This window comes from Oncorhynchus mykiss, chromosome 2 (assembly GCF_013265735.2).
Source record: "Oncorhynchus mykiss isolate Arlee chromosome 2, USDA_OmykA_1.1, whole genome shotgun sequence".
Lineage (NCBI taxonomy): Eukaryota > Metazoa > Chordata > Actinopteri > Salmoniformes > Salmonidae > Oncorhynchus > Oncorhynchus mykiss.
The window spans coordinates 103,282,531-103,308,419 of NC_048566.1; the positions used below are offsets into that span (position 1 = coordinate 103,282,531).

The 25,889-nt window shown below is 43.2% G+C and overlaps 1 protein-coding gene across 1 annotated transcript in view; it reads right to left on the minus strand.

The window, feature by feature from the left end:
- Positions 1-662: 662 nt before the first annotated feature.
- ighmbp2 (immunoglobulin mu DNA binding protein 2) overlaps positions 663-25,889 on the minus strand; it is a 34,162-nt gene continuing 8,935 nt past the window's right edge. Inside the window, exons 3-19 of the mRNA XM_021578827.2 lie at positions 22,737-22,906; positions 22,422-22,617; positions 22,221-22,318; positions 21,865-22,028; positions 17,468-17,668; positions 16,742-16,889; positions 16,337-16,511; positions 14,242-14,424; positions 13,763-13,881; positions 13,430-13,524; positions 13,158-13,281; positions 12,895-13,070; positions 8,739-8,928; positions 8,338-8,516; positions 7,749-8,070; positions 3,159-3,361; positions 663-970 (exon numbers count right to left, since the gene is read on the minus strand). Coding sequence (XP_021434502.2) covers positions 770-970; positions 3,159-3,361; positions 7,749-8,070; positions 8,338-8,516; positions 8,739-8,928; positions 12,895-13,070; positions 13,158-13,281; positions 13,430-13,524; positions 13,763-13,881; positions 14,242-14,424; positions 16,337-16,511; positions 16,742-16,889; positions 17,468-17,668; positions 21,865-22,028; positions 22,221-22,318; positions 22,422-22,617; positions 22,737-22,906 — 2,944 coding nt within the window. The 3' untranslated portion in view covers positions 663-769. The remainder of the gene's footprint in view (positions 971-3,158; positions 3,362-7,748; positions 8,071-8,337; positions 8,517-8,738; positions 8,929-12,894; positions 13,071-13,157; positions 13,282-13,429; positions 13,525-13,762; positions 13,882-14,241; positions 14,425-16,336; positions 16,512-16,741; positions 16,890-17,467; positions 17,669-21,864; positions 22,029-22,220; positions 22,319-22,421; positions 22,618-22,736; positions 22,907-25,889) is intronic.

Here is a 25,889-nt window from a genome sequence, read left to right on the forward strand (position 1 = left end):
TACTAGTAGGTTGAGAGCCCGACTGAATTCCATTTAAATGGCACCATGTGTTCTCTACTAGTAGGTTGAGACCCCGACTGAATTCCATTTATTTTTTTTACAATTTGGAAATTGATCCACGGGCCTACAAAAGGTGGGCTGCCAGTTGCCCATGCCTGAAGTACATGATCAGATACATTTCAAATTTTTTTTTTTTAAAGGACACTTTAGTAGCACCTGACAAATGTCAACCATAATCAAATCAGAACCATTGATAAAGTTCTAGAAAAATGTAATAATATTAAAGTAGCCTAGTGGTCACTACCCAGAGAGTTGTCGTACGAATCCCAGTATCAGATGGGAAAATCTGGTGCAGTGAACTGGCAACTGGAGGGTTGCTGGCATCATCCTAGACACCGTCCCCTGCCGTTGTGCCAATGACCAAGGCACTAACCACCTACAATTTTTTTCAGGGACTGCGGCACTGCAGATGACTAATTGCCTCCAGTCCATCAGGGTGTGTCTTGGGGGATTGGGTTGCGAGCATAAAGACAATTCCATTCTCTTGAGTTAATGGACAATAAAGCACTGGAAGTGATGTTCTGTATGTGTGAGTATGTGTGTCTATAAGACGTATTGAGTTATATACTATATTAAAACACAAGATATTGACAGACCGGTTGAAATAATTTAGCAGTAATCTGTTTAATAATTATATCTATTCAGTCCACAAAGGGTCATTCCTCAGAGCTTACAGTCACTGACAAACTGGAATTAAAAGGGTCAAAGGTCAATTATTGTCACTCTCTTTGGGTTTGGTCTTCCGTTGCTTTTCCATGTCTTTGAGTTTGGAGTCCAGCTTCCTGTGTAGATAGGCCTTCTTGTTAGGATCTACAGACTTGTCCTTGTGTCCACTACCAGCATACAGAACCCCTTCTTTACTGATCCTCATCCTGGCATTGGCCCTGGCTTGGTCTCCACACCCATGGACCTGGAGGAGTTACAACACAGTCACAGAGTCGTCGCAACACAGTCACAGAGTCGTCGCAACACAGTCACAGAGTCGTCGCAACACAGTCACAGAGTCGTCGCCACACAGTCACAGAGTCGTCGCAACACAGTCACAGAGTCGTCGCCACACAGTCACAGAGTCGTCGCAACACAGTCACAGAGTCGTCGCAACACAGTCACAGAGTCGTCGCAACACAGTCACAGAGTCGTCGCAACACAGTCACAGAGTCATGGCAACACAGTCACAGAGTCGTCGCAACACAGTCACAGAGTCATGGCAACACAGTCACAGAGTCATGGCAACACAGTCACAGAGTCATGGCAACACAGTCACAGAGTCGTCGCAACACAGTCACAGAGTCGTCGCAACACAGTCACAGAGTCATGGCAACACAGTCACAGAGTCATGGCAACACAGTCACAGAGTCGTCGCAACACAGTCACAGAGTCGTCGCAACACAGTCACAGAGTCGTCGCAACACAGTCACAGAGTCATGGCAACACAGTCACAGAGTCATGGCAACACAGTCACAGAGTCATGGCAACACAGTCACAGAGTCATGGCAACACAGTCACAGAGTCATGGCAACACAGTCACAGAGTCGTCGCAACACAGTCACAGAGTCGTCGCAACACAGTCACAGAGTCATGGCAACACAGTCACAGAGTCGTCGCAACACAGTCACAGAGTCGTCGCAACACAGTCACAGAGTCATCGCAACACAGTCACAGAGTCGTCGCAACACAGTCACAGAGTCGTCGCAACACAGTCACAGAGTCATGGCAACACAGTCACAGAGTCATGGCAACACAGTCACAGAGTCATGGCAACACAGTCACAGAGTCGTCGCAACACAGTCACAGAGTCATGGCAACACAGTCACAGAGTCATGGCAACACAGTCACAGAGTCGTCGCCACACAGTCACAGAGTCGTCGCCACACAGTCACAGAGTCGTCGCAACACAGTCACAGAGTCGTCGCAACACAGTCACAGAGTCGTCGCCACACAGTCACAGAGTCATGGCAACACAGTCACAGAGTCATGGCAACACAGTCACAGAGTCGTCGCCACACAGTCACAGAGTCGTCGCAACACAGTCACAGAGTCATGGCAACACAGTCACAGAGTCGTCGCAACACAGTCACAGAGTCATGGCAACACAGTCACAGAGTCATGGCAACACAGTCACAGAGTCATGGCAACACAGTCACAGAGTCATGGCAACACAGTCACAGAGTCATGGCAACACAGTCACAGAGTCATGGCAACACAGTCACAGAGTCATGGCAACACAGTCACAGAGTCATGGCAACACAGTCACAGAGTCGTCGCAACACAGTCACAGAGTCATGGCAACACAGTCACAGAGTCATGGCAACACAGTCAAAGAAAATAACCTTTCCAAAAATGTGAAACTAAATTAAATCAGTCCACTAAATACAAAATATGCCTGAAAGTGACCACTGGTAGATAAGAGTTACAACAAATTAGGGATGTCAAACGGAAAACAAATGTAACTCGCAGATTTAGTTTAGTGATCTGTCCTTTAAAAAGGGGCAGCGCAGTCCAAAACGCCATTTTGCTGTGTTTTATATATATATTTTTCCACGCTATAATGTTGGAATAATATTGTGAAAGTTATGATAATGCACTTTTAGTGTAAGAGCTGTTTGAAAAGACTGCCTGGAGGTTCTGGTGACATCACCAGGCGGTATCAGTTAACAGAACAACAAAGAGCTAGTTTTAGAGAGTTTGCTTTCTTCTCTGCCAATAAGAGCTCATTTTAGAGAGTTTGCTTTCTTCTCTGCCAATAAGAGCTAGTTTCCAGGTTACTTATCCCTCCCAGTAGGCTCCTCCAATTAGGCCCCTCTCTCAGCCCACTTCCAGACTGTCCTAGCCAAATTCCTGCTTGAAAATTTGCATTTTGCTAAGAAGACATTGTGTGTCTTTGGGCCATTTTAATTCAAAAACAAAATCACAGTAAGTTACTTAAATTGTTAACCAGAAATGATTTGATAAAAATGGCTGCATTGGACTTACAAGAAAATAGACGTCTTGATTTACTCTGACAGCTAAACATGCAAATGTTTACTATACAGTGGAACATAATACAATGAGGGTAATACAGTCAGAAAATGATTTGATCTAGAAACAATGTGTCTTACCTCAGGTATGTGGTGACCGAGGCAGTATTGTCTGTTGCAGAACAGACAGAGTTGTCCCAGATGAATTACCAACGTTTTACACTTGACAAAACTACAGACGCGTTCTGCCTTCACCACAGCATCTATTAGGGTGTCAAAATCATCAGCCGCCGTCGCAGCCGCAGCGATCTCACAGGCCCCCGCTTTGGTCTTTTTGGTCTTTCCTAGAGGAGAGAAACAGATACTGTACCGGTCAAAAGTTTGTAGAATAATTTGTTTGTAGAATAATAGTAAAGGCATCAAAACTATGAAATAACACATATGGAATCATGTAGTAACCCCCAATTTTTTTTATATTTGATATTCTTCAAAGTAGCCACCCTTTGCCTTGATGACAGCTTTGCACACTCTTTGCATTCTCTCAACCAGCTTCACCTGGAATGCTTTTCCAACAGTCTTGAAGGAGTTCCCACATATGCTGAGCACTTCTTGGCTGCTTTTCCTTCACTCTGCGGTCAAACTGTAACGGTTTTGACTTGAGGTTATTGTTTATAGGGATGCCAGGTAGGTTGTGCCTACCAGAAAAAATATTGGTTTCTCCTTCTGGTTTGGGAGGGAATGAGTCCCGTCAAGTCTACACCAACACAAAGGACTCATGTAAAAGTCAGGAGGGAAAAACACTTTTCATAAACTCTTAAAACATTGGAAATAACGTCAAACAACTATTCTTTTGCGTGGGTTGTATTACCAACATAAATGATCACAAACGCATAATAATATAACACATAATGAGCTCTGGTTCCTCCAGAAATGTCCTCTACCTCGGGCCTAAAAGTCCAGCCTGGAAAAGGACTTCAGGGAACTCAAGTGACCTTAGTCACACAATGTTTGTCCGTTCATATAAGTGTAGCATAAACCCAGTCTCAATCATACAATCAAAATATCAATTATTTTACCACACAACCATAAAGCATATAAAATCTTAATAAGTCCTCAACTACATAAATCATCACGGTATACATCACATCAAAACAAATGAAATACCGTACACAAAAAGGTTGTAGTCAGTCGGTCAGTCAGACAATACGCCAACAGATCTCCAGTGGAGAAAGGAAGAACAACGGAGAGGTGCAGTCCCTTTAAAAGCTATTAAATGCAAGAAAACAAACAGAGTAAAGAGCTTCGTAACTGAGGGTTGAACACATCCTCATTCGAGTCTCCATCACAATCCCACTTTTGCGCAGCTGAGGCTGGCTATTTAATTGGTAATTAAAGGGGAAGCGTCCTATTGGAGGGAGAGGCACTGAGACGGTTCAGATAAATTCAGAGCTGTTACAGAACTCATCCCAAACCATCTCAATTGGGTTGAGGTCGGGTGATTGTGGAGGCCAGGTCATCTGATGCAGCACTCCATCACTCTCCTCCTTGGTCAAATAGCCCTGACACAGCCTGGAGGTGTGTTGGGTCATTGTCCTGTTGAAAAACAATTGATAGTCCCACTAAGCGCAAACCAGATGGGATGGCGTATTGCTGCAGAATGCTGTGGTAGCCATGCTGGTTAAGTGTGCCTTGAATTCTAAATAAATGACAGACAGTGTCATCCGCAAAGCACCCCCACACCATCCCCCCTCCTCCTCCACAGTGGGAACCACACATGCAGAGATCATCTGTTCACCTACCCTGCGTCTCTCAAAGACACAGACCAAAGGACAGATTTTCACCGGTCTAATGTCCATTGCTCGTGTTTCTTGGCCCAAGCAAGTCTCTTCTTATTATTGGTGTCCTTTAGTAGTGGTTTCTTTGCAGCAATTTGACCATGAAGGCCTGATTCACACAGTCTCCTCTGAACAGTTGATGTTGAGATGTGTCTGTTACTGGAACTGACTGAAACATTTATTTGGGCTGCAATTTCTGAGGCTGGTAACTCCAATGAACTTATCCTCTGCAGCAGAGGTAACTCTGGGTCTTCCTTTCCTGTGGCGGTCCTCATGAGAGCCAGTTTCATCATAGCGCTTGATGGTTTTTGCGACTGCACTTGAAGGAACTTTCAAAGTTCTTGAAATGTTTTGTAATGACTGACTTCATGTAATGAAGTGAAAGTAATGATGGAATGTAATTTCTCTTTGCTTATTTGAGCTGTTCTTGCCATAATATGGACTTGGACTTTTACCAAATAGGGCTGTCTTCTGTATACCTTGTCACAACACAACTGATTGGCTTAAACACATTAACCTCTTGAGGTATAGGGGGCAGCATTGTCATTTTTGGATAAATAACATGCCCAATTTCAACTTCCTGCTACTCATGCCAGGAATATAAGATATGCATATTATTAGTAGATGTGGATAGAAAACACTCTGAAGTTTCTAAAACGGTTTGAATCATGTCTGTGAATATAACAGAACTTATGTAGCAGGCAAAACCCAGAGGACTAACTGTTCAGATGATTCATTTTTTGCCTCTGACTGTTCCCTGAGTTGTCATTGCCATGGGATATTTCATAGGAACCTATTTTCAGTTCCTACCGCTTCCACTGGATGTCACCAGTCTTTAGAATTAGGTTGAGGTTATTCCTTTGTGCAACGAAGAAGAAGCACATCCAGGAACAACGTTACACTATTGAGAGTTGCGCAAGATGTAAAAAGGAGCATGGTTTGTCTACTTCCTGTATTAAAAACAGATCGCCCCATCTACAATTTGATCGATTATTAACGAACCTCTTGAAGCTAGGGGGCACTATTTTCATTTTTGGAAAAATAACGTGCCCAAAGTAAACGGCCTATTTCTCAGGACCAGATGCTAGAATATGCATATAATTGACAGCTTAGGATAGAAAACACTAATGTTTACAAAACTGTAAAAATATTGTCTGTGAGTATAACAGAACTGATATTGGCAGGCGAAAGCCTAAGAAAAAATCCAATCAGGAAGTGACTCATGTTTGAAACCGTTGTGTTCCTATGCACCCCTATTGGCCATTGAAAGGGATATCAACCAGATTCCTTTTTCTACGTATTCCCTAAGGTGTCTACAGCATTTTGACGTAGTTTCACGCCTATATGTTGAAGAATGAGCGTAAACGACTACATTGTGTAAGTGGCCAGCTGAGGGCTCTGAGTCATTCTTGCGTAAAAGACAGAGGTAGTCATTGTTCCTCTCGCTCCTACTGAAAAGCAAATTGTCCCGGGTTGATATATTATCGAATAGATATTTGAAAACACCTTGAGGATTGATTATAAAAAACGTTTGCCATGTTTCTGTCGATATTATGAATATAATTTGGATTTTTTTTTCGGCGTTGGTGTGACCGCTATTTCCGGTGGATTTCTCAACATAACGTGACCAACAAACGGAGGTATTTTGGGTATAAAAATAATCTTTATTGAACAAAAGGAACATTTGCTTTTCTGATTTGTGACCAAGCTTCCTGCTCCTAGCTGGACATAATGCTATGCTAGGCTATCGATAAACTTACACAAATGCTTGTCTTGCTTTGGCTGTAAAGCATAATTTCAAAATCTGAGATGACAGGGTGATTAACAAAAGGCTAAGCTGTGTTTCACTAAATTTCACTTGTGATTTCATGAATGTGAATATTTTCTAGTAATATTTTTTTGACCGTTGCGCTATGCTAATTAGTGTAGTTGATGACAATTCTCCCGGATCCGGGATGGGTAGTTCCAAGAGGTAAAAAATACCTAAAGTTACAGAAGTAGTTTGAAATATTTTGGCAAAGTTTATAGGCAACTTTTGAAATATTTTGTAGTGACGTTGCGTTTTTTAAATGGACATTTGGATATAATTAACGGAATTAATCGAACAAAAGGACCAATTGTGATGTTTCTGGGACATATTGGAGTGCCAACAAAAGAAGCTTGTCAAAGGTAAGGCATGATATATATTTTATTTCTGCATTTTGTGTAGCGCCTGCAGGGTTTAAATATACTACTCTCTTTGTTGACATTGTGCTATCATCAGATAATAGCTTCTTATGCTTTCGCCGAAAAGCTTTTTAAAATCTGATATGTTGGCTGGATTCACAACGAGTGTAGCTTTAATTGAGTATCTTGCATGTGTGATTTAATGAAAGTTGGATTTTTATATAATTTTTTGAATTTGCCGCGCTGCATTTTCCCTGTTTTTTTCCCAAGTGGGACGCAACCGTCCCCTATACCATAAGAAGTTAAGGAAAGAAACTCTACAAATGAACTTTTAACAAGGCACACCTGTTAACTGAAATGCATTCCAGGTGACTACCTCATGAAGCTGGTTGAGAGAATGCCAAGAGTGTGTAGAAATGTCATCCAGGCAAAGGGTGGCTACTTTGAAGAATCTCAAATATATTTTTGTTTAGCACTTTTTTGGTTACTACATGATTCCATATGTGTTATTTAATAACTTTGATGTTTTCACTATTATTCTACAATTTAAATAAATAGTCACAATAAAGAAAAACCCTTGAATGAGTAGCTGTGTCCAAACTTTTGACTGGTACTGTATATCGGCGGATCAAAAATAAAAAACAGGCAATTAGAGTGAGCTGTTGATCATAAAGGAATACGGTTTTAATCATCATTTTTGACTGCTAATTTGATCATTTTTTACACTAACCTTTTGCCTTGGTCTTCTTAGCAGTCTGAGTCTGTCCTGCTGTACGGATGGTATCTAGATGCTTCTCCTGCTCCATCTTCTGCTCCCTCTTCTTCTGCTCCCGTCTCATTCGTTCCAGATGTAAAGTCTTGAGATCTGCTGCCGGTTGCCCTACAGGAGGCCCTGTAACACTCTCTTCCTCCCGGACGGCTGATGGTTCTTGGGCTTGTTGCTCCTCTTCTTCCCCAGCCTCGTTAGACCCTGTTGGGGGTCTGGAGACAGTGATGCATCTATCCTTTCCCTCTCCCTGGCTCTCATGGTTCAGGCCCAGCTCCTCTGCAACCTGTTTTACAAATTTAGTTTTTAAGTTTTATTTATTTGCAACAGGAAAAACAAAGCACAACATCAAAGTGCAGGTGAGGAACAGAAACACAAGATAGGCTTATGCAAACACCTCACCACAAGTTGATAATGTACAACTACAAAAATAAACTTTGCTGAAGAAAAAGTGTGTGCTTGTTTGAGCTGTCCAGAATAATTTGAAAATGGTAGTGGTAGAAGTTAGCGTGCTTGCATCAACAACTTAATAAAAACACAAAGTACTATGTACCTGGTGTACGAGCAGGCGGTCGTGGGAGTTGAGGGTCGAGGGAAACCGTAGCTCCGTCTGGTCTGGGTCCTGGAGAAACCACTCCACCTGGTTCTTGATCTCCAGGTATTTTATCTGTGTCAGTCTCTGCTCCTCCTCTGTGGGGGTGGAACGTCTGGCTTGGCTGTGTGTGCCGGGATCTGTGTCATTTCAATCAATGTGAACATGTCAACTTTTGTTTAAATTTCAGTTGTGTGTATATTTCTGTAACACTACCACAGCATTAGATTAAACCTGGAATAAAACAACTATTTTCAATTGAGATTTTCCATTGAACTTGATTTTTAGTCTAGGACTAAGCTTAATCTGGTTCTGGCAAAACCAGCCTCCCCAAACCGTTAAACTTGTTCTTATTGTTATACCTGAACCTGTCTGGGGCTCTCCTCCCTGGGTCTTGTTACCCCCAGAGGTCCTCTTGTGTCCTGGCTCCACCTTGCTCCCAGCCTGGCCTCTGCCCTTCTGCTTGTTGGAGGCGGAGTTGCTAGCGGTAGCTTTAGTGTTGTTAGACTTGGTATCTCGGTGGTCTCTGGTGTAGTTCTGGGGCACAATGTCCTGTAGGTAGGGATGGATGATACTTTCAGTTTCGATTTATACCAATTTATTTCTCAGGCTAGTATTGCCCATATGGATAACACTAGTTTTTAGGCTAGCATTGCCTAAATCGATAGATATATTTTAGGCTAGCATAGCCTAAATCGATAGATATATTTTAGGCTAGCATTGCCTAAATCGATAGATATATTTTAGGCTAGCATTGCCTAAATCGATATATATATTTTAGGCTAGCATTGCCCAAATCGATTGCGATATTTTATAGTTTAATGTCGTAACATTATGACTATAACTACTGTTCCCTCAAGGAGGCAAACGAGGTGCAACATACTATGGGGAGTTGTGCCTGACAAGGCCAATGAAATCCGCGCCTCACTAGAAGCCCTGCCTTCCACAGGTGATAAGTGTGAGGTTCGGATTCATTCCTTCCATTTCAAACCGCTCTTCACCGAGCTCAGGAATAGGTGGTACGGGGCTATACAAGTGTTGTACCACGTTTCCCTCCTTCAGAAAACAGTAGTTAGTCATAACGTTACGTTCCCTTTCATTCAGTCAGCCTACGTACAACATACTATGGAGAAATATAATCCCGCCTGAAAAGGAACAATTCCTTTACCTTGGCTCAACATTGCTTGCCACTTATATCCATACAGGCTTCTCATGGAGGGCGCCTAAAGCCTAAAGCCCGGCCCACTCTGGGTACCCAGGGAAAGAAAGTTATCATGGAGGTTACCCTACCGACCGGTCATAGGTCCTGGCGACAATGGGAATGGGACAGACAGCTCTGAAAAACAGACCCTCGCTGTTGTAACACACAGGGGTGATTCGTAATTGAATCTTATTCCCAGGAATGAAAAGCGTTGAGCTGGAGACCGCTCATTTGGGGGCTCACATGAACCACAGAGACTGTGTGTGGGCACACTGGTCACTCAGACCTGTGCCAAAGTCCCTCGCCCCGGGGGTTGTCACAGCCAAGTGCTCATGGGGCTGCACACTAAACCATTTCCTTCTGATGATTTCTGAACTTGAAATATCCTTATTCATGTCCCTGAGGGAGAGAGGGGAATGCAGAACGTTTTACATTATGTCAGGACATGTTATTGTTAGACATCGGGGATCCTGTGGAAAGGGGCCACAGTCTGGTTCAAGTCAACGGGACAGACGTGAGTTGGGGGAGGAGTCGAGGTCAGATGACGTGAGAAAGAACAGGCATCACTAAAGTCCTGCCTAGCAACAGAGATCTATTGGCTGTCCAGATGTGAAAGGAGGAGACTCAGCATAGGAGGAAGGTTTAAATACCAGTGCTTGTGTAAATATGTCTTTGTCTTATGCAGCTGTGTGACCCAGTGGGTGAATAAACTTGGTTTGAGCTTTACTAATCGTCCGTGAGTTTTTTTTAACTCTGGTTATTTAGAACCTAACACTTCACTCCCTCCAACTCCAGGATCTGAAAATAGGAATGGGCCATATTACTGCCATAATGCAGGGGGGAAGCAAGTAAGTAAGAATGGTAGTCGACGTTAGCCAGGAGGCTTTGTAAGCATAGGCTTTAGAGGCCTTCACCGGTCCAAAGACCGTTCTGAAATAGAACTGGGGCTTTCCCAACATGACCCGATATACATAAATAAAATAGTTAAAATAGAGACCAGTTCTGAACAGACCTGAGTACAACTAGACCCGTTCCGAATAGGTCTGGTCGGATCCAGACCCGGTCTGATCCAAGTGAGGGAAGCAGCAGAAAATGACATTTTTAAGCAACCGGAGCTGATCAAGCGTGAGGGAGAAGATGACACTCTAGAAGGGGCTACTGTGCGTGTGAGCGAATTACACAGATGAGAGACAGCAACCAACCAACCAAGCCGACTCGAGCTATAGCAGACATGGCTTTGTTATTTATCATTGTAATGTGATGATGTAGTACCCGTCTTGACTGCATCAAACCTGCAGAAGCTAATTAAGCTAGCTAACTAGGCTAATTGAGGCTGTATCCGCTTCCTTGTCCCAGGACCTCCACATCTGGCTTCTTCATCTGCGGGATCGTCTGAGACCAGCCACCCGGATATCTGATGAAACTCTCCGTAAATAATTATAATTGTCTGGGCCTGGCTCTGCGGTGGGTGGGGCCTGGCTCCCCAGTGGGTGGGCCTATGCTCTCCCAGTCCCACCCATGGCTGTGTCTCTGCCCAGTCATGTAAAATCTATAGATTAGGGCCTAATTTATTTATTTCAATTGACTGATTTCCTTATATGAAATGTAAACTCAGTAAAATCTTAAAAATTGTTGCATGTTTAATTGATATATTTTTGTTCAGTATATATACACAGTCCCTTGACTTTCTCAAAATGTTATTGTGTTACAGCCTGAAATTTAAATTAAGTTGAGATGTTTTGTCACTGGCCTACACACAATACCCATAATGTCAATAATGTCAAAGTGGAATTATGTTTGATTCATTAAAAGTGAAAAGCTGAAATGTCTTGAGTCAATATGTATTCAACCCCTTTGTTGTGACAAGCCTAAATAAGTTCAGGAGTAAAAATATGCTTAACATGTTACATAGTAAAGTTTCATGGACATGTGTGAAATTGTGTTTAAGATAACTACCTCATCTCTGTACCCCACACATACAATTATATGTAAGGTCTCTCAGTCGAGCAGTGAATTTCAAACACAGATTCAACCACAAAGACCAGGGAGGTTTTCCACTGCCTTGTAAAGAAGGGCACCTATTGGTTGATGGGTAAAATTAAAAAAAATAAAATAAAAGCAGACATTGAATATCCCTTTGAGCATGGTGCAGTTATTAATTACACTTTGGATGGTGTATCAATATGGCAGTAATATGGCCCAGTCACTACAGGCGTCCTTCCTAACTCAGTTGCCAGGGAAGAAGGAAACCACTTGGGGATTTACCCGAGAGCGATGAATAGAAAACTACTTCCAGTTAATAATCTGGTATTAGCGGACGGAGCGTAACATGTACAGCCCTAGTCTACAGCCCTAGACCACGGCCCTAGACCACAGCCCTAGACCACAGCCCTAGTCTACAGCCCTAGTCTACAGCCCTAGTCTACAGCCCTAGACCACAGCCCTAGTCTACAGCCCTAGTCTACAGCCCTAGACTACAGCCCTAGACTACAGCCCTAGACTACAGCCCTAGACTACAGCCCTAGTCTACAGCCCTAGACCACAGCCCTAGACCACAGCCCTAGACCACAGCCCTAGTCTACAGCCCTAGTCTACAGCCCTAGACTACAGCCCTAGACTACAGCCCTAGTCTACAGCCCTAGACTACAGCCCTAGTCTACAGCCCTAGTCTACAGCCCTAGTCTACAGCCCTAGTCTACAGCCCTAGACTACAGCCCTAGACTACAGCCCTAGTCTACAGCCCTAGTCTACAGCCCTAGTCTACAGCCCTAGACTACAGCCCTAGTCTACAGCCCTAGTCTACAGCCCTAGTCTACAGCCCTAGTCTACAGCCCTAGACTACAGCCCTAGACTACAGCCCTAGACTACAGCCCTAGTCTACAGCCCTAGTCTACAGCCCTAGACTACAGCCCTAGACCACAGCCCTAGACTACAGCCCTAGACTACAGCCCTAGACTACAGCCCTAGTCTACAGTAGCCCACAACAACAACATAACTGTTCTATGAAGAGCCTTGGATCTGACAGCAGGATGTTTTCACTTTGTCATCATGGGTGTAGATGTATCAGAAAAAAATATAATATTTCATCCATTTTGAATTTAGGCTGTAACACAACAAAATGTGGAATAATTCAAGGGGTATGAATTCTTTATGAAGGCAATGTATTTGTGGATATTATGCCGATATGGGATACAGTATTTTTTAGGCAAGTATTGCCGATATCGATAGCAAAACAAGTACGTTTAAATGGCGAGGACTACAAACACATTCCATTGATTAACTGATACGTTATTGATCCCAAAAGGATATTAACCTACCTGCAGGTACTCAAAGGCGGTGCGTACGTCGCCGTGCTGGGTCATGTGATCGATGAGGGTCTTGAGGAAGCCGTGGGTCTGGACGGTCTGCGTGTCACACACCAGGGCCAGGTGACGTCTGGCTCGAGTCACCGCCACGTTGATCCTCCGGTCTTCAGCTAAGAACCCTATCTCACCTGAAGGAGAGATGGAACTTAGTACATCAGCACATTGGTAGAAATTTGGCGACACACACACACACACAAAAACAAACACTAGTTTACCTTTCCTGTTAGATCTGACCAAGGTCAGCACCACAGCCTCCTTCTCTCTACCCTGGAAGCCGTCTACAGACTTGATCTCCAGATCAGGATGTCTCGCTGAGAGACGCTGACGCAGGAGATCCACCTAAACACAGACAAGAACATAAACAGCCTCTGCACCTTCTGTCACAAACGTTTCAGATCAAGGCTTACTGGGCTCTGGAAAACTCAACTGATCTCCACAAAAAAATGTAGCTAAAAGTTCAATAGTGCAGAAAGCAGCCCTGACTCACCTGCAGATTGTAAGGGGCAATAACAGCGATGTCTTTAGGTTTCACCCCAGCTTCAGTCAACGCTTTGATGTGCAGTTCCACAATGTCCACCTCACCTGTTTGTCAGAAGACGAGTTCATCACAATTAGTTTATTAGATGTCAGCACCTCACACGAGTCCTAAGAAGACAACATACCCGAGTGAGTTTCCTCTTAGTTTAGACTAGGTCATATTGTGTTGAGCTAGGGGACATTTTGGTTTGGTAGTAGTAAAAATAAAATAAACATGCTCACAACATAAAAACAACAACCAACAGGAAATAGGACACCTCATCATATCATTTAGAAAGCCGACCTTGGTTTCCTTTGGACTGTTCGTCTGCCACCTCCATCTCACTAAGTCCACAGCCTGCTGTGTCTATGAGGAGGAGAGGGGTGCTGGTCTCTTCAACACTGGCTACTCCTGGGAGATCTCTGTTCAGGGGAAAGAGCCATGTTAGAACTGGGTTCCTTACAGGGTTTGGGGTCAATTCCATTTCAATCCAGGAATTAACTGAAAGTCTAGAATGAAAGTCCAAATTGGACTTCCAGTTTAATTACAGACCTCACTGATTTCAAATGGAATTGAACCCTACCCTGATCCTAAACCCTCATTAAAATGTCTACTCATTTGATGTGAGATAAATGGGCTGTGTTTTACACAGGCAGCCGAATTCTGATCCTTTGACTAATTATTGATCTTTTGACCAAATCTGACCAGATGCCAATACTTGGGCAAAAAGAACCTGAATTGGGCTGCCGGTGTAAACGTAGCCAAGAGGAGTCCGTTGTTACTTGAGCAGGTGTTTCTCCACTGAGCTGTGTGCGACGAGTTGACCCTGGTACATCTGTTCTGAGGCCCAGGTCATGATGTTACTGTTCATACGGTACTGCACTGTCAGCATCCTGACTACGGAGTCGCCATACTTCAGGATCAACCTCTCCATCAGGCTGACAGACAGGCCTTTAGATGCAGCCCTGGATGAGAAAAAAATAGTATTGATTGAAATCCAAGTATCCATTTTAAATATGGCAAAAAGTAAAAAGACACGAGCAAGGAATGACACATGGATCTATGGAACTATTTACATGGCAGGTATGACTGGGGACAGTCAGAACCCACTACCATCACCTGTGGAGCCCCAAGCAGGGCTTGAGAATAACTAGCTTATAAATAACGTGGCTGCATACACGGGGTACCAGGTAATAACTTGGCTATTATATACACTGGGTACCAGGTAATAACTTGGCTATTATATACACTGGGTACCAGGTAATAACTTGGCTATTATATACACTGGGTACCAGGTAATAACTTGGCTATTATATACACTGGGTACCAGGTAATAACTTGGCTATTATATACACTGGGTACCAGGTAATAACTTGGCTATGTACACAGGGTACCAGTACTGAGTCAATGTGCAGGGGTACCAGGTAATAACTTGGCTATATACACAGGGTACCAGTACTGAGTCAATGTGCAGGGGTACCAGGTAATTTACGTAAATATGTACGTATTGATAGCGATAAACTGACTAGGCAACAGGATAAACAGTAACAGCAGCAAATGTGATAATCTAACATATTTGCAAAAAAGGGTCAATGCAGATTGTTAAATAGTTTGTCTGGGTAGCTATTGGTTTACCACTTATCAATCTTATGGCTTGGTGGTAGAAACTGTTCAGGGTCCTGTTGGTTGTAGACTCAGTGCATCGATACTGCAGATTCTGTTGACATAGTCGAGGCACGGTTCGTTCACAAGAACGGACAGAAGGCCAGACAGAGCACATTACCCACCTTCTGAGATGAGCCAGTCAGCACTTTGAAACTATCTAACCATTAACGTAATTGTTTTCAACCTGGATGTTTTATGCCATTTTATGAGGCATGTCTTACCTTGTTTCAAAGTAGCCTAGCCAAAATCCTGGTTTCAAAGTAGCCTAGCCAAAATCCTGGTTTCAAAGTAGCCTAGCCAAAATCCTGGTTTCAAAGTAGCCTAGCCAAAATCCTGGTTTCAAAGTAGCCTAGCCAAAATCCTGGTTTCAAAGTAGCCTAGCCAAAATCCTGGTTTCAAAGTAACCTAGCCAAAATCCTGGTTTCAAAATCCTGGTTTCAAAGTAGCCTAGCCAAAATCCTGGTTTCAAAGTAGCCTAGCCAAAATCCTGGTTTCAAAGTAACCTAGCCAAAATCCTGGTTTCAAAGAAACCTAGCCAAAATCCGACCATATAAATGCTGAGGGAATGACTGTATTTACATTTCCTGCGATTAAAAACAGTTTTTCTCTCATGTTCTATTGGTTTACAAATCAACGTTCTTTCAATATCCAGCAGCCAAAGGCAACCCATGCTAGTTGTTGCATCTTCAGATATTTCCTCTACATTTCTAACAAATGTCATCTCGGTCTCATTAAACTGCTATCATGTGCGGTACTCTTTGAGAACTGTGTTTTTCCGCAAGTTGCATTTTAGAACATTTGCGCAAAGCATTGTGGGCATTGCTGCGCTTTAATACGAAGCAATAATAGTTTATCAACACTTTAAGCTAAACGTTCTGATCTGTGGCATCATCTTTGTTGCTTTAAAAAAAAAAATGGAGTTGATTGTCCCTGAACTGTCCCAGATATACACTGCTCAAATAAATAAAGGGAACACTTAAACAACACAATGTAACTCCCAAGTCGTCCCAGATATATTTTTTATCATCCCAGGAAGATGAGACACCTTTCATTTTAAGCCCTCAAGGTTCCGTTTTATGCCCAATCTTATTCCTTATCTACATGCACCCCAATGGTCTCCCCAAAAAATCAAAATGTGTCCAATTCCACTGACTATACACAGAGCAACATATATCTTTGTTGGTGGGACCAATAAGAAGAGCTGATATTTACGTGTGAGACTTGATGGTGGGTGGCAGCTGCTTGTAATCTCCAGCCAGGATACACTTCCTGCCTCGGAGCAGAGCGATCCAGCAGGAGCTCTCCAACGCCTGGGCACACTCATCGATCACCACCCAGTCAAAATGGTCTACAGGTAGGTTCTTCAGAGGGCCACCATCATTAGCACCTGCAGACAACACAGACAGGTAATATTAACTGTTCACTAGGACACCATCCAGTCAAAACGGAGACATAGGGTTGTGTTCATTAGGCACCAAAGGGAAGAAAACGGACTGAAATAGGAAGGGGCTACCAGGACTCAGAAATGCACATTTTCCTTTTATGTTGCAAAACAATTTTGAAACGTTTTATAGTGTGTGTCCTAATGAACAACTGTTGATATCCACCATCACTCACCTGTGTTAGTGGCTAGAACAACATCAGCACGTTTGAGGACCTCAGCAATGGCTGTAGCTTCCCTGGTCCTCAGCTCTTTCCTCAGCTCTCCTACCTCCCTCTTCAGGTGGATCCGATCTCGTTTGTCATTCATCTTCTTCATCCCCATCTTCACCATACATTGACAAAACACAACAATATCAAACCTAGAAGTCTTCCAATACATTATGAAAAATACAAGGAGAAAATTACCTTAAATGTCTGAGTCAAAAAGTCTTTCACAAATAAAAATAAAAAGTGTGTAAAGCTGTCATCAAGGAAAAGGGTGGCTACTTTGAAGAATCTCAAATATAAAATATATTTGGATTAACACTTTTTTGGTTACTACATGATTCCATATGTGTTATTTCATAGTTGTGATGTCTTCACTATTATCCTACAATGTAGAAAATAGCAAAAATAAAGAAAAACCCTGGAATGAGTCGATGTGTCCAAACTTTTGACTGGTACTGTGTTACAGTAATTTCTGATACCAAAATATCTGTTATCATCATTTACCAGTCAAATAATTAGAGACCATGTTGTAGCCCTACTGTCCTAACTGCCCTACTGTCCTAACTGCCCTAATGTAGCCCTACTGTCCTAACTGCCCTACTGTCCTAACGGCCCTACTGGAAATACATCATACTCGCATAAAGATGTGATTATCATTGACGCCACATATATAATCATATGATCAATACTTACAAAAGCTTTGTCGATGTCTTTGCGTATGTCGGCGATGATGTTGGTGTTGTCACTGTGAGCGAGGACGGCGTCTAGCGAGTGTTTCTGAATGGACTCTAGCAGGCGGGCAGGGTGGCCCAGTCTCAGGACCTTAGCTTTGGCCTTAGCCAGGCGCTCAACCAGGTTATCCACGGCCACGTTAGAACCAGCACAGCACAGGACCTACAGGACAAACAGAGAAAATCAAATCAAATTTTATTTGTCACATACACATGGTTAGCAGATGTTAATGCGAGTGTAGCGAAATGCTTGTGCTTCTAGTTCCGACAATGCAGTAATAACAAGTAATCTAACTAACAATTCCAAAACTACTGTCTTGTACACAAGTGTAAAGGGATAAAGAATATGTACATAAGGATATATGAATGAGTGATGGTACAGAGCAGCATAGGCAAGATACAGTAGATGGTATAGAGTACAGTATATACATATGAGATGAGTATGTAAACAAAGTGGCTAGTGATACATGTGTTACATAAGAAAGACATTCAAATAAAATGACAGTAAAATGCTTACTTATACAAGCCCTTAAAAATGCAGTTCAATAAATAGTTTAGAAAATATTTAATAAATAAAGTAAAAAAAAGTAACAACAAAATAACAATAACGAGGCTATATATGTACAGGGGGTGGCGGAACCGAGTCACTGCGCGGGGTTGGGTGACAATTTTTAGGGCCTTCCTCTGACGTGGCCGTTTACATACCCTACATTATTCATCTCATATGTATATACTGTACTCTGTACCATCTACTGCATCTTGTTTACATACCCTACATTACTCATCTCATATGTATATACTGTACTCCATACCATCTACTGCATCTTGCCATCTTTATGTAATACATGTATCACTAGCCACTTTAAACAATGCCACTTTGTTTACATACTCATCTCATATGTATATACTGTACTCGATACCATCTACTGTATCTTGCCTATGCCGCTCTGTACCATCACTCATTCATATATCTTTATGTACATATTATTTATCCCCTTACACTTGTGTACAAGACAGTAGTTTTGGAATTGTTAGCTAGATTACTTGTTATTACTGCATTGTCGGAACTGGAAGCACAAGCATTTCGCTACACTCGCATTAACATCTGCTAACCATGTGTGTGACAAATAAAATTTGATTTGATTTGACACCGCCTGATAGAATAGGGCCTTCTCACACCGCCTGATAGAGGTCCTGGCAGGAAGCTTGGCCCCAGTGATGAACTGGGCCGTAAGCACTGTAGCGCCTTGTGGTCAGATGCCAAGCAGTTGTCATACAAGGGGGTGATGCCACCTGCTCAGGATGCCCTCGATGGTGCAGCTGTAGAACCTTTTGAGGATCTGGGGACCCATGACAAATCTTTTCAGTCTGCTGAGGGGGAAAGGTGTTGCAGTGACCTCTTCATGACTGTCTTGGTGCGTTTGGACCATAATAGTTTGTTGGTGATGTGGACACCAAGGAACTTGAAGCTCTCAACCTGCTCCACTACAGCCCCGTTGATAAGAATGGGGGCGTGATCAGCCCTCCTTCTCCTGTAGTCCAAGATCCGTTCCTTTGTCTAGATCACGTTGAGGGACAGGTTGTTGTCCTGGCACCACACTGCCAGGTCTCTGACCTCCCTATAGGCTGTCTCATTGTTGTCGGTGATCAGGCCTATCACCAGTGTCGTCAGTAAACTTAATGATGGTGTTGGAGTCGTGCCTGGCCATGCAATCGTGGGTGAACAGGGAGTACAGGAGCAGACTGAGCACGCACCCCTGAGGGGCCCTAGTGTTAAGGATCAGTGTGGCAGATGCGTTGTTGCCTACCCTTACCACCTGGGGGCGGCCCATCAGGAAGTCCAGGATCCAGTTGCAGAGGGAGGTGTTTAGTCCCAGGGCACTATGGTGTTGAACGCTGAGCTGTTGTCAATGCATTCTCACATAGGTGTTCCTTTTGTCCTGGTAGGAAAGGGTAGTGTGGAGTGTGATTGAGAGTGCGTCATCTGTGGATCTGTTGGGGCGGTAGTCATTTAGGCAGGTTACCTTCGCTTTCTTGGGCACAGTACTAGGGCGGTCTGCTTGAAACATATTGGTATTACAGACTCAGTCAGGGAGAGGTTGAAAATGTCAGTTAAGAAACTTGCCAGTTGGTCAGCGCATGCTCTGAGCACACGTCCTGGTAATCCATCTGGCCCTGTGGCCTTGTGAATGTTGACCTGTTTAAAGGTCTTGATCACATCCTCTACTGAGAGCGTTATCACACAGTCGTCCGGTACAGCTGGAGCTCTCATGCATGTTTCAGTGTTACTTGCTTCGAAGCGAGCATAAAATAGATTTAGCTCGTCTGGCTCGCATCACTGGGCAGCTCGCGTCTGGGTTTCCCTTTGTGGACTTAAAGCCCTGACACATCCGCCGAGCGTTATTGCCGGTGTAGTAGGATCTTAGTCCTGTATAGACGCTTGGCCTGTTTGATGGTTAGTCTGAGGACGTAGCGGGATTTATTATAAGCGTCCGGATTAGTCCCCCGCTCATTTAAAGCGGCTGCTCTAGCCTTTAGCTCAGTGTAGATCTTGCCTGTGATCCATGGCTTCTGGTTGCGGTATGTAGCTCGGTTACCAATTAGAGTCAAAATCTGGTGTGACTAACAAAACAATCAAGCCATTATTATGATTACAAAGGATTACCTAAACCATATATATTTAAAGGGATTACCTAAACCATATATATTTAAAGGGATTACCTAAACCATATATATTTAAAGGGATTACCTAAACCATATATATTTAAAGGGATTACCTAAACCATATATATTTAAAGGGATTACCTAAACCATATTTAAAGGGATTACCTAAACCATATTGAAAGGGATTACCTAAACCATATTGAAAGGGATTACCTAAACCATATTGAAAGGGATTACCTAAACCATATTGAAAGGGATTACCTAAACCATATTGAAAGGGATTACCTAAACCATATTGAAAGGGATTACCTAAACCATATTGAAAGGGATTACCTAAACCATATTGAAAGGGATTACCTAAACCATATTGAAAGGGATTACCTAAACCATATTGAAAGGGATTACCTAAACCATATTGAAAGGGATTACCTAAACCATATTGAAAGGGATTACCTAAACCATATTGAAAGGATTACCTAAACCATATTGAAAGGATTACCTAAACCATATTGAAAGGATTACCTAAACCATATTGAAAGGATTACCTAAACCATATTGAAAGGATTACCTAAACCATATTGAAAGGATTACCTAAACCATATTGAAAGGATTACCTAAACCATATTGAAAGGATTACCTAAACCATATTGAAAGGATTACCTAAACCATATTGAAAGGATTACCTAAACCATATTGAAAGGATTACCTAAACCATATTGAAAGGATTACCTAAACCATATTGAAAGGATTACCTAAACCATATTGAAAGGATTACCTAAACCATATTTAAAGGGATTACCTAAACCATATTTAAAGGGATTACCTAAACCATATTGAAAGGGTTTACCTAAACCATATTTAAAGGGATTACCTAAACCATATTTAAAGGGATTACCTAAACCATATTGAAAGGATTACCTAAACCATATTTAAAGGGATTACCTAAACCATATTTAAAGGGATTACCTAAACCATATTTAAAGGGATTACCTAAACCATATTTAAAGCCAGATTCTGCAGATTCTTTTCAATATAACATATTGACTTGTTTGCTATAAGATTGCCAGTAGTGTGGGAGAAAGATGTACATATAGGGAGGAACATAATACTGTAACACAAGAGAAAGATACCAGAATGGCAAATGCACTCTAAGTGTAAAATGCATTGTCTATTGTATAGGACAGGAGGCCAGAGTAAGGCCATGAGAGTATAGGACAACTGGACACACAAGATAGAGGAGACACATAGTCTACTGATCCTAAATAAAACACATACAAAAGAACGCATTAAGCTAAGTGCAGGGACAAAGCATAGGCCTGTAGAATAAAGGAATGTATAGTATTTTTAGGACAAAGCAAGGGTCTTGCCACCATTATAATCTGACGAAAAGCAGATATGGGCGTTATTGGGCGTGAACAAGCAGGAAGCCTGAACTAAAAAGAGAATGGTAGGCAGAAGAATTAGGGGAAGTATGCTTATCTGCATATGGGTTGGACCCATATGCTATATGTGTATAAATGCAGGAGCCGGGGCTTTGGGAAGCGGTGTGTGTTCCGCGGACCACTCCGGCTTGCTTTACGTTGTATTAAAAACCTATATTGATTTCACAAGTTCTTGCAAGTGTCATATTTGAACCGATTTTCTACGACAGTAGTTGATAATGGTCTTGATAAGAATGGACCAATGACACTCTACCTTCTGTCCCCGTTTGACCACTTGTAGGATGATTTCCACCACAGTGGTTGTCTTGCCGGTGCCTGGTGGCCCGTGTATTACAGCTACCTCTCTCTGAGACAGAGCAAAGGACACCGCCTGTCTCTGAGACTCATCCAGACCACTGTTCAGGAAAGACAGATCATCTGAACAAAGAAGAGCGATAATTGTCAATCTTATAATTGCATCTGAGTTTTTTTTTTTTTTTGTGAATATTTTTTCTGATGTCCAAAATCACAAAGGCAAATCATTTTCACATTCTTCTATTTCAGAGAGTATAATTCCAGCTCTGATGTGATACAGTAAGCTCATAACATATTCCTGAGAGGAAGCCTTACTTGGTTGTGATATCGAGCCAGGTTCTGAATAGCCAAAGAGAACGCTGATCAAATCCGAGGCTGGTCCACTGCTGTACCCATTCAGAGTGTTCAAGGCCCTGCGGACAACAAGTAATGGAATAGGTAAGGATTAGAGTCAGAGTTAGGTTAGTGTTAAGACAAGGGTAACGGTTAAGCTCAGGCATAGGTTCTCTTACTAACTTTTTCATGCGTTTGTACGTGACATCGTTAGCCAGCTTCATGAGGTTGTACAGAGCGTCTGTGTCCAGGTTGAGTCCGTCCGGCGAGTCCTCACAGGCCACGGTGACAGCTGACTGACTGATGCGGGTCACGACACCAGTGCACAGCTGGGAGGACGGCTTACAGCCATCCAGGTCATACAGACCCACTATGTCTCCTGCAACCACAGACAAAACCAATCAGAGAGTTAGTGATTTAGTTCAGTCTATGTAAATAGCCTTTTCATAGACCAGTATGTGCTTTTTGCCAACTCCTATGGCCATAGGACGTTCTTACCGGGACCAAAGTTGTTGCTAGGCAGCACAGAGACACCCATGTGCTTTCTGGGTTCCAGAAGGAGGAGTGATCGTCCATAAAGGCCAGTTGACTGGCTTCCTATCTGCAGCTTCAGGAGACAAACGCCTTTACTCTGGAGATCTTTCAGAGAGACATTCTCCTGCCATAGCCTGCAGGTACACAACAAGAGGAAACATTCAGAACACTGCAATGTCCTCAATGAGGCAATTCATTTAGCAACCAACACAATGCATTCTGAACAAAACATCTTTAAAAACAACAACAGAAAGGAAACATGGGTAGTTTTGCATGGTTCCGTTGGATGGGGTCTTCAATAGAAAACGACACTGGTTATGGAAGGGGCCAGGGGCCACATTCTGGCTCCTGTGGGGGCCAGGGGGCCACATTCTGGCTCCTGTGGGGGCCACATTCTGGCTCCTGTGGGGGCCACATTCTGGCTCCTGTGGGGGCCAGGGGCCACATTCTGGCTCCTGTGGGGGCCAGGGGCCACATTCTGGCTCCTGTGGGGGCCACATTCTGGCTCCTGTGGGGGCCACATTCTGGCTCCTGTGGGGGCCACATTCTGGCTCCTACATTCTGGCTCCTGTGGGGGCCACATTCTGGCTCCTGTGGGGGCCACATTCTGGCTCCTGGGGGCCACATGTATGACGCATTGTGACCTAAAAGGCTAAACTGATGTTAACTCAACACTGAGACACTTGTATTGTACACTTGTAGTCGGACGTGAAGGATTTTCGTCAGACACCGACAAGGCCCAAATCCCCATCATTCGCATGTTGAAGAGACAGAGATATAGGGGTCGTAGGTGCCTTGGAAGTATCTGCCTCTACCATCAGTCCTATTAGCCAACATGCAATCATTGGATAATAAACTGGATGAGTTCCGATCAACACTATCCTACCAACGCGACATTAAAAACTGTAATATCTTGTGTTTCACCGAGTCGTGGCTGAACGACAACATGGATAACATACAGCAGGCTGGGTTTTCGGTGCATTGGCAAGAGAGAACAGCTGCCTCCGGTAAGACGAGGTGTGGTGGTGTGTGTCTATTTGTCAATAACAGCTGGTGCATGAAATCTAATATTAATGAAGTCTCAATACTCGCCTGAGGTAGAGTCCCTTATGATAAGCTGTAGACCACACTATCTACCAAGAGAGTTTTCATCTAGATTATTTGTAGCCATCTATTTACCACCACAAACCGATGCTGGCATTAAGACTGCACTCAATGTATAAGGCCATAAGCAAACACGAACATTTTCACCCAGAGGCGGTGCTCCTAGTGGCCGGGGACTTTAATGCAGGGAATCTTAAATCTGTTTTACCTCATTTCTACCAGCATGTTAAATGTGCAACCAGAGAAGAAAAATAAATAAAAATGTAACTCTACACCACCTTTACTCCACACACAGAGATGCGTACAAAGCTCTCCCTCACCCTTCATTTGGAAAATCTGACCATAATGCTACCCTCCTGATTCCTGGTTACAAGCAATAACTAAAGCAGGAAGTACCAGTGACTCGCTCAATACGGAAGTGGTCAGATGACGCAGATGCTAAGCTACAGGACTGTTTTGCTAGCACAGACTGGAATATGTTCCGGGATTCTTCCGATGGCATTGAGGAGTATAGCACCTCAGTCACCGGCTTCATTAATAAGTGCATCGATGACATCATACCCCAACCAGAAGCCATGGATTACAGGCAACATCCGCACTGAGCTAAAGGTTAGAGCTGCCGCTTTCAAGGAGCAGGAGACTAACAGGCTGACTACACCACTCGCATCACGCACGCAAGCGTTGCAAAATAGATTTCGAAATGTTATTCAATTATTGTGCCAACGAGCGTTGTCAAGGGCTAAAATAGAAGTCAGTTCTGTTTCTGAAGCAGATTGCGCTGCAAGTTCTGCCTCTCCCATCTCCTCATTGGTTTATAGAAGCAGGTACCCATGTGCCATCTCCTCATTGGTTATACCCACGTGGGTGACTGAAAGACGAACGATGTCGATGGCGGTAATTTATGAAAGTTGCCAATCGCAAGATAAAGTCAAGAGAAGAAAAAGCCTAGAAGGAGAAGAGATGACTAGTTACGATTCGGTTGACCGTTTTGTGTGTGGATTAATTGTCAGAGTAGAGGACCTTGTGCATTTCAGGTAAAATAACAACTCAATGTTTATATCCCCGGACAAATTAGCTAGCAACAGCAAGCTAGCTAAATAGGACACATTAGCTAGCATGTGCAAGCTAGCTAGCTAAATTGCCACACATGTTTAATGCTTTTCGAAACCTGCCACCAAATTAATGTAATTGGTTCAGAGTTTGTTTTGATCATTTAACCTGCGTGTCGTGATTGCGTTTGGTGTGGGGGGACAAAATAAATTTATGCACGATGATGCGCATGCGCAGCCGGTTTGGGTTCCACGTAATCCGGACGCTTATAAGAAATCCCACTATGCCCTCCGAAGAACCATCAAACAGGCAAAGCATCAATACAGGACTAAGATTGAATCCTACACCGGCTTCGACGGTCATCGGATGTTTCAGGGCTCACAAACTATTACGGACTACAAAGAGAAGCACAGTTTTGAGCTGCCCAGTGACACGATCCTACCAGACAATCTAAATGACTTCAATACGCCCTTCGAGGCAAGCAACACAGAAGCACGCATGAGAGCACCAGCTGTTCCGGACGAGTGTGTGATCATGCTCTCCATAGCCGATGCGAACAAGACCTTTCACAAGGCCGCAGGGCCAGACAGATTACCAAGATGTGTGCTTCAAGCATGCACAGACCAACCGGCATGTGTCTTCACAGACATTTTCAATCTGTCCCGAATCAAATCTATTATACCAACATGTTTCAAGCAGACCACCATAGTGCCGAAGAACACGAAGGTAACCTGCTTAAATAACTACCAACCTGTAGCACTCACGTTTGTAGTCATGAAGTGGCTTGAATGGCTGGTCATGGCTCACACCATTATCCCAGAAACCCTAGACCCACTCCAAATTGCATACCGCCCCCCAAAAATCCACGGATAATGCAATCGTCATTGCACTCCACCCTGCCCTTTCCCACCTGCACAAAAGGAACACCAACGTGAGAATGCTATTCATTGACCAGTTCAGAGT